The sequence below is a fragment of the Pan troglodytes genome, chromosome 2, assembly GCF_028858775.2.
Source record: "Pan troglodytes isolate AG18354 chromosome 2, NHGRI_mPanTro3-v2.0_pri, whole genome shotgun sequence".
NCBI classification, from domain to species: Eukaryota; Metazoa; Chordata; class Mammalia; order Primates; family Hominidae; genus Pan; species Pan troglodytes.
Genome location: NC_086015.1, coordinates 182,599,302 through 182,611,722, shown reverse-complemented (window position 1 = coordinate 182,611,722; position 12,421 = coordinate 182,599,302). Strand labels below are relative to the sequence as shown.

The 12,421-nt window shown below is 41.4% G+C and overlaps 1 protein-coding gene across 2 annotated transcripts in view; it reads left to right on the top strand.

Annotated features, from left to right (window-relative positions):
- Positions 1–12,421, top strand: part of GNB4 (G protein subunit beta 4) — a 55,650-nt gene that overhangs the window by 17,626 nt on the left and 25,603 nt on the right. For both annotated transcript variants that reach the window (XM_001168001.7, XM_009446895.5), the window contains exon 2: positions 7,947–8,045. In XM_001168001.7, the coding sequence (XP_001168001.1) occupies positions 7,989–8,045 (57 nt within the window). In that variant the 5' untranslated portion in view covers positions 7,947–7,988. The remainder of the gene's footprint in view (positions 1–7,946; positions 8,046–12,421) is intronic.

The following is a 12,421-nucleotide window of genomic DNA, read 5'->3' as shown; positions in this document are numbered from 1 at the left end:
AGTAGTGCTGTATGAACACTGTTCAATCCTGTGCACATGTACTATAGATTCCTTAGGGCTTATATATCCAGAAGCAGAATTGAATTGTCAGGTTGAAAGATATGTGTCATCACCTTTGTTAGATGTTGCCAAATTGCTTCCCCAAGAGTTGTCCCATTGAATATGTCCCATTTCTACAACTTTGCTAACCATTGGTTGAGAAAAAATGTTATTAATCTAATAGGCATGACATTCTATCTTATTTTAATTTGCATTTCCCTGTGCATTTGTATGTGGTCCTCTGAAGCTTTTCCTGCTGTGGTTTGCCAGTTCATATCTTTGCACATTTTCCTGTTGGATTGTTAGTTTTTTTAATGATTCATTTGAAGTAATTACTTTAAAAATTCTAGATGCTAATTCATTATTTGAATTTTAGCTTACAACTATCTTTTCTCAGTCTGTGACTTGTTTTTTTTTTTTTTGGTGTTTTGTTCTTTTGAGGTATCTATGTTCTCATCATAGATACCTTGTGTTTACCCAACTGAAGCTGCTTGCTTTTTTTTTTTTTTTCCACCGTTAGAGACAGGGTCTCTTTCTAAAATGTTTCCCGGGTTTGAGTGCAGTGGTGTGATTGTAGCTCACTGCAGCTTCAAATTCCTGTGCTTAAGTGATCCCCCCACTCAGCCTCCTGAGTGGCTGAGACTAGAAGCGTGGACCACCATGCCCAGCTGGAAGCTGCTAGCTCTTATAGTTGATCTTTTCTCATCTCCCCAGTTTTCTCATATATAGGAATAATTATAAAAATTGTCAGCAGTGGATGTGTCTGTGTGGTGGGGGTGGAGGGTACAGCTGGTCATTGAACTGTTGGTAAGCCTTTGGGGAGATTCTGCTCCCCTATGTTGAAAGTTTTTGGGTTTTGTTTTTTTTTAAATAGCATGCTTGATGCCTGTTTGTCTTCATCTTTGGGGTTCATTTATCAGATCTGTGTTATTGGGAGAAGTCCCACTCAATTTTCTGTTTTGCCTATAACTAGTGTAGATGGAAAACTTTCTGTCTGTAATCACTTCGTGTTTTTATCATTATTTCAGGAAAAGTCTGATCAGTGAGAAATGATTTTTTTGGTTTACTGCCTTCTCAGATTGGGCTCTTGATTATTTTAAACTTTAAGGAACACTGAATTAATTGATGCTGCAGTTAGTCCGCCTGGCTAAGACCCAATGGAGGATTTCTTCAGTAGTGGGTGACTGTCTTGCCAATTTCCACCCCCCCTCCACTTTCCATATTTTTCTTTTCCTCACATCACAAAGCTTCAGACATCCTTTTGCCACTTCCCTGATTTCTGTTTCTTATTAAACTATGGATGTAAAGGAACTGCAGGAGGGCAAGTGGTTAGATGACTTTCTCTTCTGCTGTCAAAATGTGTCCTTAAAAACCTGCCCTTCCCTGAATTTACGCATGCTTCTGATAAACAGCCTGAGGGAGCTACTTACTAAACTATACCTGATGTAATAGTATTGTTTCCAAGAATTAAAAATTTTTATAGTCATATTATGTACACACATGTCAATACAGTTTGGCCACTTTGGATCCTTACCTTCAAAACATATTTACTAGGACTTGCCATATTAGGCTTCACCTGGGGCATCCTATGGCCTTGTTTACCCTAGTCAGCCTTTAGGTTTGTCTGAGAGTAGTTTATAATCTATTGGTCTGTGCTAGATTCATGCTTTATTGGTATTCTCAGGAATCCAACAGTTGTTGGCTGAGAAGAAAAGATCACCAAAAAATCTGTGTAATCAGAATGTTCTCTCTCCCAAGTGACAAAATGAATCAGTTGTGTTTTTTTTTTAAAGAGTGAAAAGTTAGTTCCTCTTTTTAGCAGCAAAAAGGAAAGGGGAAAAAAGGGCAGCTTTGACATTTCTTTTTAGACATCCAAAGAAAGGTTGCGGTTGTCTGGCACAGGCATCACAAGGGTTCTGATTTTGCAGCTTAGCAACATTTCTCAGCCCCTTGCCTTATAACTACGCTCCCTTTCCATCATGCCTGCCCAAACATAGCCGGAGCCTGCTGGACATGAGGTTTGAGAACTCAGAATTTCATGTGAGAAAGTGGGGTCATGCGTAGGTAGTTCTCTTTAAAAGTCCTTGGTGAAGGGAAGAAAAAGGACTGTAAGTGATGGTGCAATGTGGAGTCAAGGAATTTTTTCTTTTTTCTTTTTCTTTTTAAGGGAGGGACTTGGGCCTATTTAGCTGCTGGTGGAAAAGACCCACTTGAAACTGAAAGGTTCTCCACAGATTGTTTGCTGGATGAGAGTGAGGGATTATAACTCCATAGTGGACAAATTAAGCTGTTAACAGCTGAACACAATGAGGAATCTTAGCTTCACTGATAGTAGCACAAAGAAACATTAAGTTCATCCTGATGTGCTACAGTATGAAGTCCACAGCATCACCTGGAAGGATTCTTGCCAAATATATTGAACCTGAATATAATCTAGCCGGTAGATCTAACTTCCTTCCAGTTTACAAGCAATCAGTATAGAAGATAAACAAGTTAAACAGTACCATAAGAAGTAAACAGATTGGGGTACATTGTGTAGGACAAGTGATTTAGTTTTTTTTTTTTTTAGACAAAGTCTCACTCTTCACCCAGGCTGGAGTGCAGTGGCGCAATCTCAGCTCACTGCAGCCTCTGCATCCTGGGTTCAAGTGATTCTCCTGCCTCAATTTCCCGAGAAGCTGAGATTACAGGCGTTTGCCAAGATGCCTGGCTAATTTTTTTGTATTTTTAGTAGAGATGGGGTTTCGCCATATTGGTCAGGCTGGTCTCGAACTCCTGGCCTCAAGTGATCCACCCGCCTCGGCCTCTCAAAGTGCTGGGATTACAGGTATGAGCAACTGCACCTGGCTGATGATTTAGTTTCTCTAATAAGTCAATGTCAGGAAGTGCAAAAGAGCAGGCAGGAGATGGATACTTCTAGATGGTGGGACAAGAGACATAACTAAATGTATTATATAGTTCTTAATTGGATCTGGATTTGCACAAATCAGATGTAAAAAGACATTGGTGGAAGAGTTGGGTAAATTTGAAAATCTACTGGGTTTTAGATATTAAATAATTTCTGTTAATTTTGGTAGTTATGATAATAGTATTGTGGTTTGGTAGATATTGAAGTATTTAGGGCTGAAATGTCTTGATGTCTGTAACTGACTTTAAAATACTTCAGCAAAAACAAAAGATAAAGCAAATACAGCAAAAAAAATACTTTGTGAAGCTATGATGAATATTAGGGTTGTTCAGTCTTTCTCTGTGTTAGAAAATTTTATAAATAAAAAGACTAAAAATAGAGAAAAGTGTAAGAGATTGAATATACTGGAAGTATAAGATTACTTAAAAGGTGAGAGTTTAAATCACTGGTGGAGGGGCTGGGCATGGTGGCTCATGCCTGTAATTTTAGCACTTTGGGAGGCCAAAGTGGGAGGACCAGTTGAGGCCAGGAGGTCAAGACAAGCCTGGGCAACATAGCAAGACACTATTTCTCAAAAAAAAAAAAAAATTAGCCAGGCATGATAATGCATGCCTGTAGTCCCAGCTACTGGGGGAGGCTGAGGTGGAAGAATTGGGTGAGCTCAGGAGTTTGAGGTTACAGTGAGCTGTGATTGTGCTGCTGCACTCCAGCCTGGTTGACAGAGTGACACCCTGTCTCAGAATGAATGAATGAATGAATCACCAGTGGAGGAATTGGCCCAAACAGGAAAGAAGTCAGCTATTCTATTATAATAGAAAGGAAGGGCCAGGTACAGTGACTTATGCTTATAATCCCAGCACTTTGAAAAGCTCAGGTGGGGGGGATCGCTTGAGCCCAGGAGTTTGAGACAAGCCTGGGCAACATGGCGACCCTGTCTCTACCAAAAAAGAAAAAAGAAAATTAGCTTGGCGTGGTAGTGCCCACCTGTGGGCTCAGCTACTTGGGAGGCTGAGGCTGGAGGATTGCTTGAGCCTGGGAGGTTGAGGCTGCAGTTAACCACCACTGCACTCCAGCCTGGGCAACAGAGTGAGGCCCTGTCTGTCTGTCTGTCTCTCTCTCTCATTCACACACACACAAGGAAGATGAGGAATATGAGTCAGTTATGTATGTATAGCTTTGTATATCTAGTAGTGGAAGATTGAAAAAGTTCATGTTTGATGGCTTCTACTTTATGATATAGATGGCAAGGTCATCTGCTGCAAGAGGGCTTGTGAGAAGGTCAAAATTTTGAAAAGATTGCAAAGGAATTTAAATATTTGATAGCAAAAGCAGAAGCAGTGCATACAAAGCTGTGCAGGGTTGCCAGGTAGTTTTGAGGGCCCAGTTGAGATTGATGATGTGAATTTGTAGTAGAACTGATATGCCCCATTGTTTGACTTTCTCAATCAATGTTTGGCCACTTGAGTGCTGGCTGAAAGAAAGTAGGTAGCTGATTTCATCCAGGGTTTTGCTTTTGCTGTTGAGTGTGACAAGATGGAAGGGCAGGCAGGCTAGGGTACTGTGAAAAGGCTTGAAGTGCTGGACCTAGAATGCCTGATGAAGTACTGGACGAAGCCTGGTTAAGAAGGGATGAGCCACAAACTCACTATTTTCCACATTGGACCCCTCATCTTTTTTCTTCTGAACCCTATATCCATGACTGTAAAGGACCTGGGATCTTTACCTACTTACAAGCGAATAAATGAGTCTGTTACTGTTTGATGAAACTCCTTGGTCAGAGACAAAAGATTTTATTACTCACGGTGAGTAGCTTGGTGTGATGATGCTTTGTGTTGATTCCCGGTGTTCCCCAGTGCCCACAGGGTGACACAGGTAGGCCCAGATGGATGCTGCACGTGCACTGGATTTCATCACAGCCTAGAGACACTGAGCTTGTGGGTTTTACCCCTTTTACAGTAAATAGAAGCCATTCTGCTCTTCATCTCATGAGGAGACGTTGTCTTATTCCTTGAGGTTGCATGTTGCACAACAACCCTGAGAGATGGCCCAAGTAACAGCCACTAGGGACTTGTGTTCTTGGCATTCCCAGCCAGAATATGCAGGAAGGGCCCGGGTCTGTGACACATTGCCTCACCCGTCATCCCATCGGTGCCCCATCCACGGAGTGATGGTGGTGAGGGAACTGCTTTTTCTTTGTTTCCCATTTCTATTCGTGGTACCTCCATCCTTAGGGGCACTCAGCCTGGAAATTCTCATTCATTTGGTACAGATCATAGTTTATCCCAAGTAACTCTTATTACAGGTAACTCCTGCTTTAGAAGGTCACTGGTATGTGTGTGTGGCTTTGGGGGAAGGACAGCAGTAGGATGGGTAACAGGTAATTTTTAATAAGCTTAAAAGTTCTGAGACCCAGGCTGGGCTCAGCGACTCATGCCTTTGGTCCTAGTGCTTTGGGAGGCTGGGGTAGGAGGGTCGCTTGAACCCAGGAGTTCAGGACCAGCCTGGGCAATATAGCTAGAACCCCATCTCTACAAATAATAACCATAATAGTAATAATAATAACAACTGCAAATTTTTAAAAAGTCCCGAGGCCCTTTAGGGTCCCTCGATAGTTCTTTCTAGTATTTTAGTTAGTAGGAGGGATGTAAACTAGTTGTGCTTACCCAAAATTTTTTGGGACCCTAAAAATAAAGAGGTATCAAAATAATCAGAGTTTCTAGGACTTTGGGGCCAGGGATATCTCAGGAATGGTCAGCAAGGGCAGCTAAGGTTGTGAGTTTAAAGAGCCCGCATGCTGCTTGTCTTCACTTCAGCGGAATGGGATTCCAGACCGGCTGCAATCTGTCCAGTCTGGCCCTCTCTGAGATGCATACTAAATTGTTAAACAATCAGACTTTATCAGGGAATGGTTAAGGCTCATAAATAAAAGATGGAAAATTTGGATAAACAGAGAAATATGCCACAATATTAAATTGGAAATGGAATATTAGAATGATTTTAGTTCTTCTGGAACTGTTTTATATACCTTAATGCCATTCCAGTCAATCCCAATACATTTATTTTTTAATTGGACAAAATAAATACAAAGTGAATTCTGAAAGAATAAATAGATACTGGTTTTTCTTTTTCTTTTCTTTTTGTCTGAACATAATAAACAGATATTTGTACCATAGTTGATGTGATTGTAGGATAGACATCAAAACCAAATTCTCTCTCATGAGGGGAATCAATCTTTTATAGGAATTTGGACTTAGGACAGTCATTTCGGGCTACAATCTTGACCTAAAAAGTTATAGGCTTGGGTTTTGTACTTAGGGGAGCAGAAAAAGTCATTCTGTAGAAAGAAAAAAACCAAGGAAGATAAGAAGAGAAAAGAGACCAGGACAGGTAGAGAAAGAATACTCCTAGTTTCTAGCCTCTAGTGTCTTTTTGAGGTAGTAATATTCCTGTCTTTTGGTTCTGTGATTCATCCTAAATCCTTAGAATGAATATTCCTTTATTTGTTAAGCTATTTCAGGTTGCTTTATTTACTGGAGACCAAAGTATCTTAAGTGATGGGGATACAACAAAGAATAAAGCAAACAGAGACCCTACCTGAAGGAACTTTACACCTTTTTTTTTTTTTTTTTTTTTAAAGCCAGAGTCTCACTCTGTCACCCAGGCTGGAGTGCAGTGGTGTGATCTCGGCTCACTGCAGCCTCCTCCTCCCAGATTCAAGCAATTCTTTTGCCTCAGCTTCCCAAGTAGCTGGGATTACAGTCATGTGCCACCACACCCAGCTAATTTTTGTAATTTTGGTAGAGATGAGGTTTCGCCATGTTGCCCAGGCTGGTCTTGAACTCCTGGCCTCAAGCGACGCACCCACCTCAGCCTCCCAAAGTGATGGGATTACAGGCGTGAGCCACCACACCCGGCCCTTTACATCTTATCAGAAGGAAAGAGATCACAAGTAAGTAAATACATGCTGATGGTGTTGAGTCTCATAGTGAAAAACAAGACAGGGTAAGAGGAGCATGTTTGGGTGCACATGTGCTATCAGCAAAGGTCCCACTGAGAAGATCACATTTGGGCAGATTTAGTAAGGGAGCAAGGGATTATAAAATCAGGGACAGGAGCTATCCAAGCAGAGGCAGGAGCAAATGCGAAGACACTGAGACTGGGGCCTGCTTAGCATGCTCAGGGAACATCATAGAAGTCTTTGAACAACTGGAACAGAGTGAGTGTGAGAGTGATACATGAGGTCAGAGGGGTGTGTGTGTGTGTAATGATACAGGGTCTGTGGGTCAAAATAGAGTTTAGTGGAGTGGAAAACCATTGGAGGATTTAAAGTGACTTGTATTTTAAAAGGATCTCTAGTTGCTCTAATTAGACCAGAGAGTGGTCGAGGGCAGTAGAAAGGAGACCAGGTGAGAGATGGTCATGGTGGTGTGGACCCAGACAGTAGAAGTGGAGGAAATCAGAATTAGAACCTGGATAATTATTTTTTAAGGAATAACTGACATGATTTGCAAATGGATTCGATGGGGAGGCTATGATTAAAACAGGACTGCTCCCAGATTTTTAGCTTAAACAATTGTAAGTAAGGATGGACTTGCCGTTTCCTGAGATGGGGAAGGCTTGGGGGTGGGGTGGGGTTCAGTTTTGAGGTACTGTGTTAGGTGCCAATCCAGACATCCAAGTGGGGAAGTCTCTTGGTGTCCTCTGAACTATTGTAAAATATTTCTCACCAGACTCCATTCTGGTACTAATTCCCCATAATTCAGCCTCGAATACTACAACTTGGAATTTCTCCTCCATCCTCTGATCATGTTCTTGTATAAAACCCTTCAGTAAATAACCTCATTCTATATTTACTAAGCATCTTTAAATTCCTTTAATAATTGACTACCTCCGTTGAATTTCAGTAGGTCCAAAAAGAAGTTATATGTCAGTATTGTAAAACCAGATTAAGATGTAAATAGAGAACTGAATCTTTCTCTTGCTCTCTGTTTTTTAACAGCCGTTTTCACTCATCAGCTCCTGAGGTAAACAAATTGAAAAAATGAGCGAACTGGAACAGTTGAGGCAAGAAGCAGAACAACTGCGGAATCAGATTCAGGTAAAACCTTTTCATTTCAAAATGTTAGCACTTATTTAGTACCAGGAATCTACAAAATTTGCCTATTAGTTTATCAGTCTATATTAAATGATTTCTAAGGCTAGAAATGGTCTTTTTTTCTCTCACATGGTGAAGTAAGAACTGAGGTCTATTTGTGTTTATCATGTCTCGAAAGAACTCTTCAAAATTCATTGCGAACAAGTACCTATGTAGAAGAATGGCCTCTATGAAAGACAGACATAATTCTCTTTTTATTTACATGCCTAGAATCATAGATTTTTGGTACAAAACAATAATGTAGATAGTGTCACAATATAATGTCACACTAGGGAAATATTAATCTATACATTAATTAGATTGCAGAAAATCATTAGGGTGGGCACAGTGGCTCATGCCTGTAATCCCAGCACTTTGGGAGGCTGAGGCAGGTGGATCACCTGAGGTCAGGAGTTCAAGACCAGCCTGGCCAACATGGTGAAACTCTGTCTCTACTAAAAATAGAAAAATTAGCCAGGCGTGGTGGCGTGCATCTGTAATCCCAGCTACTTGGGAGGCTGAGGCAGGAGAATGGCTTGATCCCTGGAGACGGAGGTTGCAACGAGCTGAGCTCATGCCACTGCACTCCAGCCTGGGTGACAGAGCGAGACTCTGTCTCAGAAAAACAAAACAAAACTATCAGTGGTGGAATCAAAACATGTCTGACACCTTTTACTCTTGGAATCAACTCAAAACAGTAAGGATAAGAAACAACTACAAACTCCATCTTTAACAAAATTAACAGACACTAGAACTTCAAAGCGTAATGGATGGAGAGGAGTTGCCAAATGCAGTGAAGCAGCAGCACGTGGGGAGGCTCTGAGAGGAGGCGTCTGCGTGGGGAGCACTCTCTAAGAGACAGCACCACGGTCCCTTCTTTGGAACAATGGGAACAGATGCTTCCTTGGACTTCATTAGCACTGAGAAATATCAAGGAAGGCAGAGCTAAAAATGAAAGGATATAGACATGCCATCTTGTAGGAAGCCTGGCGGTAAGCAGGGTGGAGGAAAGAGGCTTTGAGTTGTGAGTAGCCTGGCAGCTGCCTACTTCTTTTCCCAGAGAAAAGTAAAGGCTAAAGCAACGTACAAGGGTAAGCAGGGAGAATCTCATAACTTGGAACACAGCTGCTGCTTTTCCCAGTTTGAACCTCTCACAATAGCTGTTTCTGAAGAATTTGTCTAATTTAAAAGTGAAGAGTAGGCTGGGTGCAGTGGCTCACGCCTGTAATCCCAGCACTTTGGAAGGCTGAGGCGGGAGGATTGCTTGAGACAGGAATTCAAGACCAGCCTGGGCAACATAGGGAGATCCGTCTCTACAAAAACAAACAAAAAAACGTTAGCCGGGTGTGGTGGCTTGTGCCTGTAGTCCCAGCTACTCGGGAGGCTGAGGCGGGAGGATTGCTTGAGTCCAGGAGTTCGAGGCTGCAGTGAACCATGATCACACCACTGCATTCTAACTGGACAAAAGAGCAAGACCCTGTCTCCAAAAATAAGATCTCTACAAAGATGATACAAGAAAAGAGAAGCAAAGATTAGGAAAAACAGGGATGGATGAAGAACCTTCACCAGAAAAGTGTTGATTCTGAGTGAAGTCATAACCAGACAGACTTATTGCCAGGAATTGAAGGAAGTTAACTATTTAGATGTGAATAAGAATTATGAGTTGAAATCTTAGGTATCTCAACAAAGCTTTCAGAACAAAGGAGAGATGTATTTTGCCTGGGATAATCACAGAAGGCTTCGCAGACTCATCTCTGAATTCGATGTTACTGCACCCACTAGAAGGAATTTCTGCCCTCTCTACTTTGTGTCACTTACTCCAGATGCTGAGCAGGAGCAGCTGATTGGCTAAACCTTGTGGCCACATGCCCATCTCATTTAATCCTCACACCGACTCTGTGAAGTCGATGATGTTACTTCATTTAATAGTTCAGGAAGCTGAGGCTCAGTGAGATTAAATAAGTTGCCAAGGTAACAGATCCAGGATTCAGACCAGGTGTGTTCTGCTATAACTTAAAGTTGGTTCTCCCAACCTTAGTTACTAATGTCCTTTCCTGCGACTTGTGCTGTAGCCATACTAGTCTGGTTCCCTGAACACGCATTACTCTTTCTCATCTGTTACCTTTTATCAAATTGTTACCTTGGCCTGGAATTATACGACCTCTGAGCCAATTTTGCTCTTTGGAAATCCTATCTGTTGAGTCCTAATCCTTCAAGAGCCCTCCACTTGGATTTATCTTTTTTTTTTTTTTTAAATCAGAGTGAGACAGAGTCTCAGTCGCCCAGGCTGGAGTGCAGTGGTGCGATCTCTTCTCACTGCAACCTCTGCCTCCCAGGTTCAAGTGATTCTCCTGCCTCAGCGTCCTGAGAAGCTGGGTCTATAGGCACGCACCACCACGCCCAGCTAATTTTGTATTTTTAGTAGAGACGGGGTTTCACCATGTTGGCCAGGGTGGTCTTGATCGCTTGACCTCATGATCCACCTGCCTCAGCCTCCCAAAGTGCTGGGATTACAGGCGTAAGCCACCACGCCCAGCCAAGTTTCTTAACTTCATTGATGATCAGTATCTTTGCTGTGAAGCAAGAGTACCAGTACCCCACTTTATATGTTTCTGCAGAGGATTAAGTGAAATAACACATGGAGGACTTAGTCTGCTGCCAGCAAGTGGCAGATTTTTACTTGTACAGCATGTTGGACTTCTGTTATAGAGCTGATCACGGTCTGCCTTGTGTTGTAGTTCCTTGTGCATATTTGCCCCTACTGTTTGTACCTAGATGGATAATTTTGTGTCTTAATCATCTCCGTATCTCACTAGCATCCCAAGCACAATGTCGTGGGCGCAGGTGCTCACCAAATCATCTCCTCCCATGATTTCAAGTAACCACATATATGTAAAATACTATGTACTTTTCTTAGTTTAATTGTCACACTATATTTAAAAATCTTTCTGGCTGGGCACGGTGGCTCACACCTGTAATCCCAGCACTTTGGGAGGCTGAGGCGGGTGGATCACGAGGTCAGGAGATCGAAACCATCCTGGCTAACACGGTGAAACCCCATCTCTACTAAAAATACAAAAAAAAGCTGGGCGTGGTGGCGGGCACCTGTAGTCCCAGCTACTCGGGAGGCTGAGGCAGGAGAATGGCATGAACCTGAGAGGCAGAGCTTGCGGTGAGCCGAGATGGCGCCACTGCACTCCAGCCTGGGCGACAGAGCGAGACTCCGTCTCAAAAAAAATCTTTCCTTCCTTCCTCCTCCCATCTGGAAATATAATCTAACTATATTTTTACCTTACTATAGTGTAAATACATGATATAATAGAAATGTATGCTATGTATTATAATAGATGATTTGTTTTAAATTTTAAAAAATGCAAATAGAGAAAACAGATTTTGTTTTCTTGTGTAATTGTTATGTCTTTGATTTGCAAAAAAGTATGTATCATCTTTCTTTTGCACAAAGATCTTACCAGATTTTGTATTTCTTGTGGTGCTGGACAGTATGGAATTCAGCCTTTAATTGGGAATATTTTTTATATTCTGTTTCTTTTTTGTTTTGTTTTGCTTTTTTTTTTTTTTCCAGAGACAGGGTCTCACTGTTTTGCCCAGGCTTATCTAAAACTCCTGGGCTCGAGCAATCCTTCCTCCTCGGCCTCCCAAAGTGCTGGGATTATAGGCATGAGCCATCACGCCTGGCCTTATATTCTGTTTTAGAATGGATAATAGTGTTCATAAGAGAGAGTTCTCAGTGTAAATAGAATCTTTGCATAATGTAATTTTGCACATAACTGCTGCTAACATATTTGTAGAATTCTTGTATTCCAACATAATATTTTAATTTTTGTTACCAATTTTCACTGCAGTTCAATAATTTCCATTTGCAATTTTTAAATTGTGTTACTAATATTAATGTAAGCTCAATGAGGGCAGAGATTTTTGATGCCTGTTGGTGCCTAGAATAGTGCCTGACACATAGTGTTCAACCCAGTTTTTTAACAACTAACTAAATTAAAAAAGATAGTCTAAACAATGATAGTTCATTTTCATAAAGCTTGAAGTCAAAGAACCTTTTTTAAGAATTTGGTCTTTAACTCTACCATTTTTGGAACATGGTTCAGGCCCATCACTGTCATTTCTGGAAACTCTTCATTATAGGAAAGTGGGCTACATTATTCCTTACCAGATGAGGTCTTTAAACCCACAATTTGGCTAAGAATGAAATAATCAAATCACATGTTTAGTGCAACTACTTGTGAACACCCTTACTTAGAAATATTCTAAGTGGTTATAAATAGGTTGAAAGGGCAGCCAGAAAGATCATGTCTGCCATCCAGTGTTTG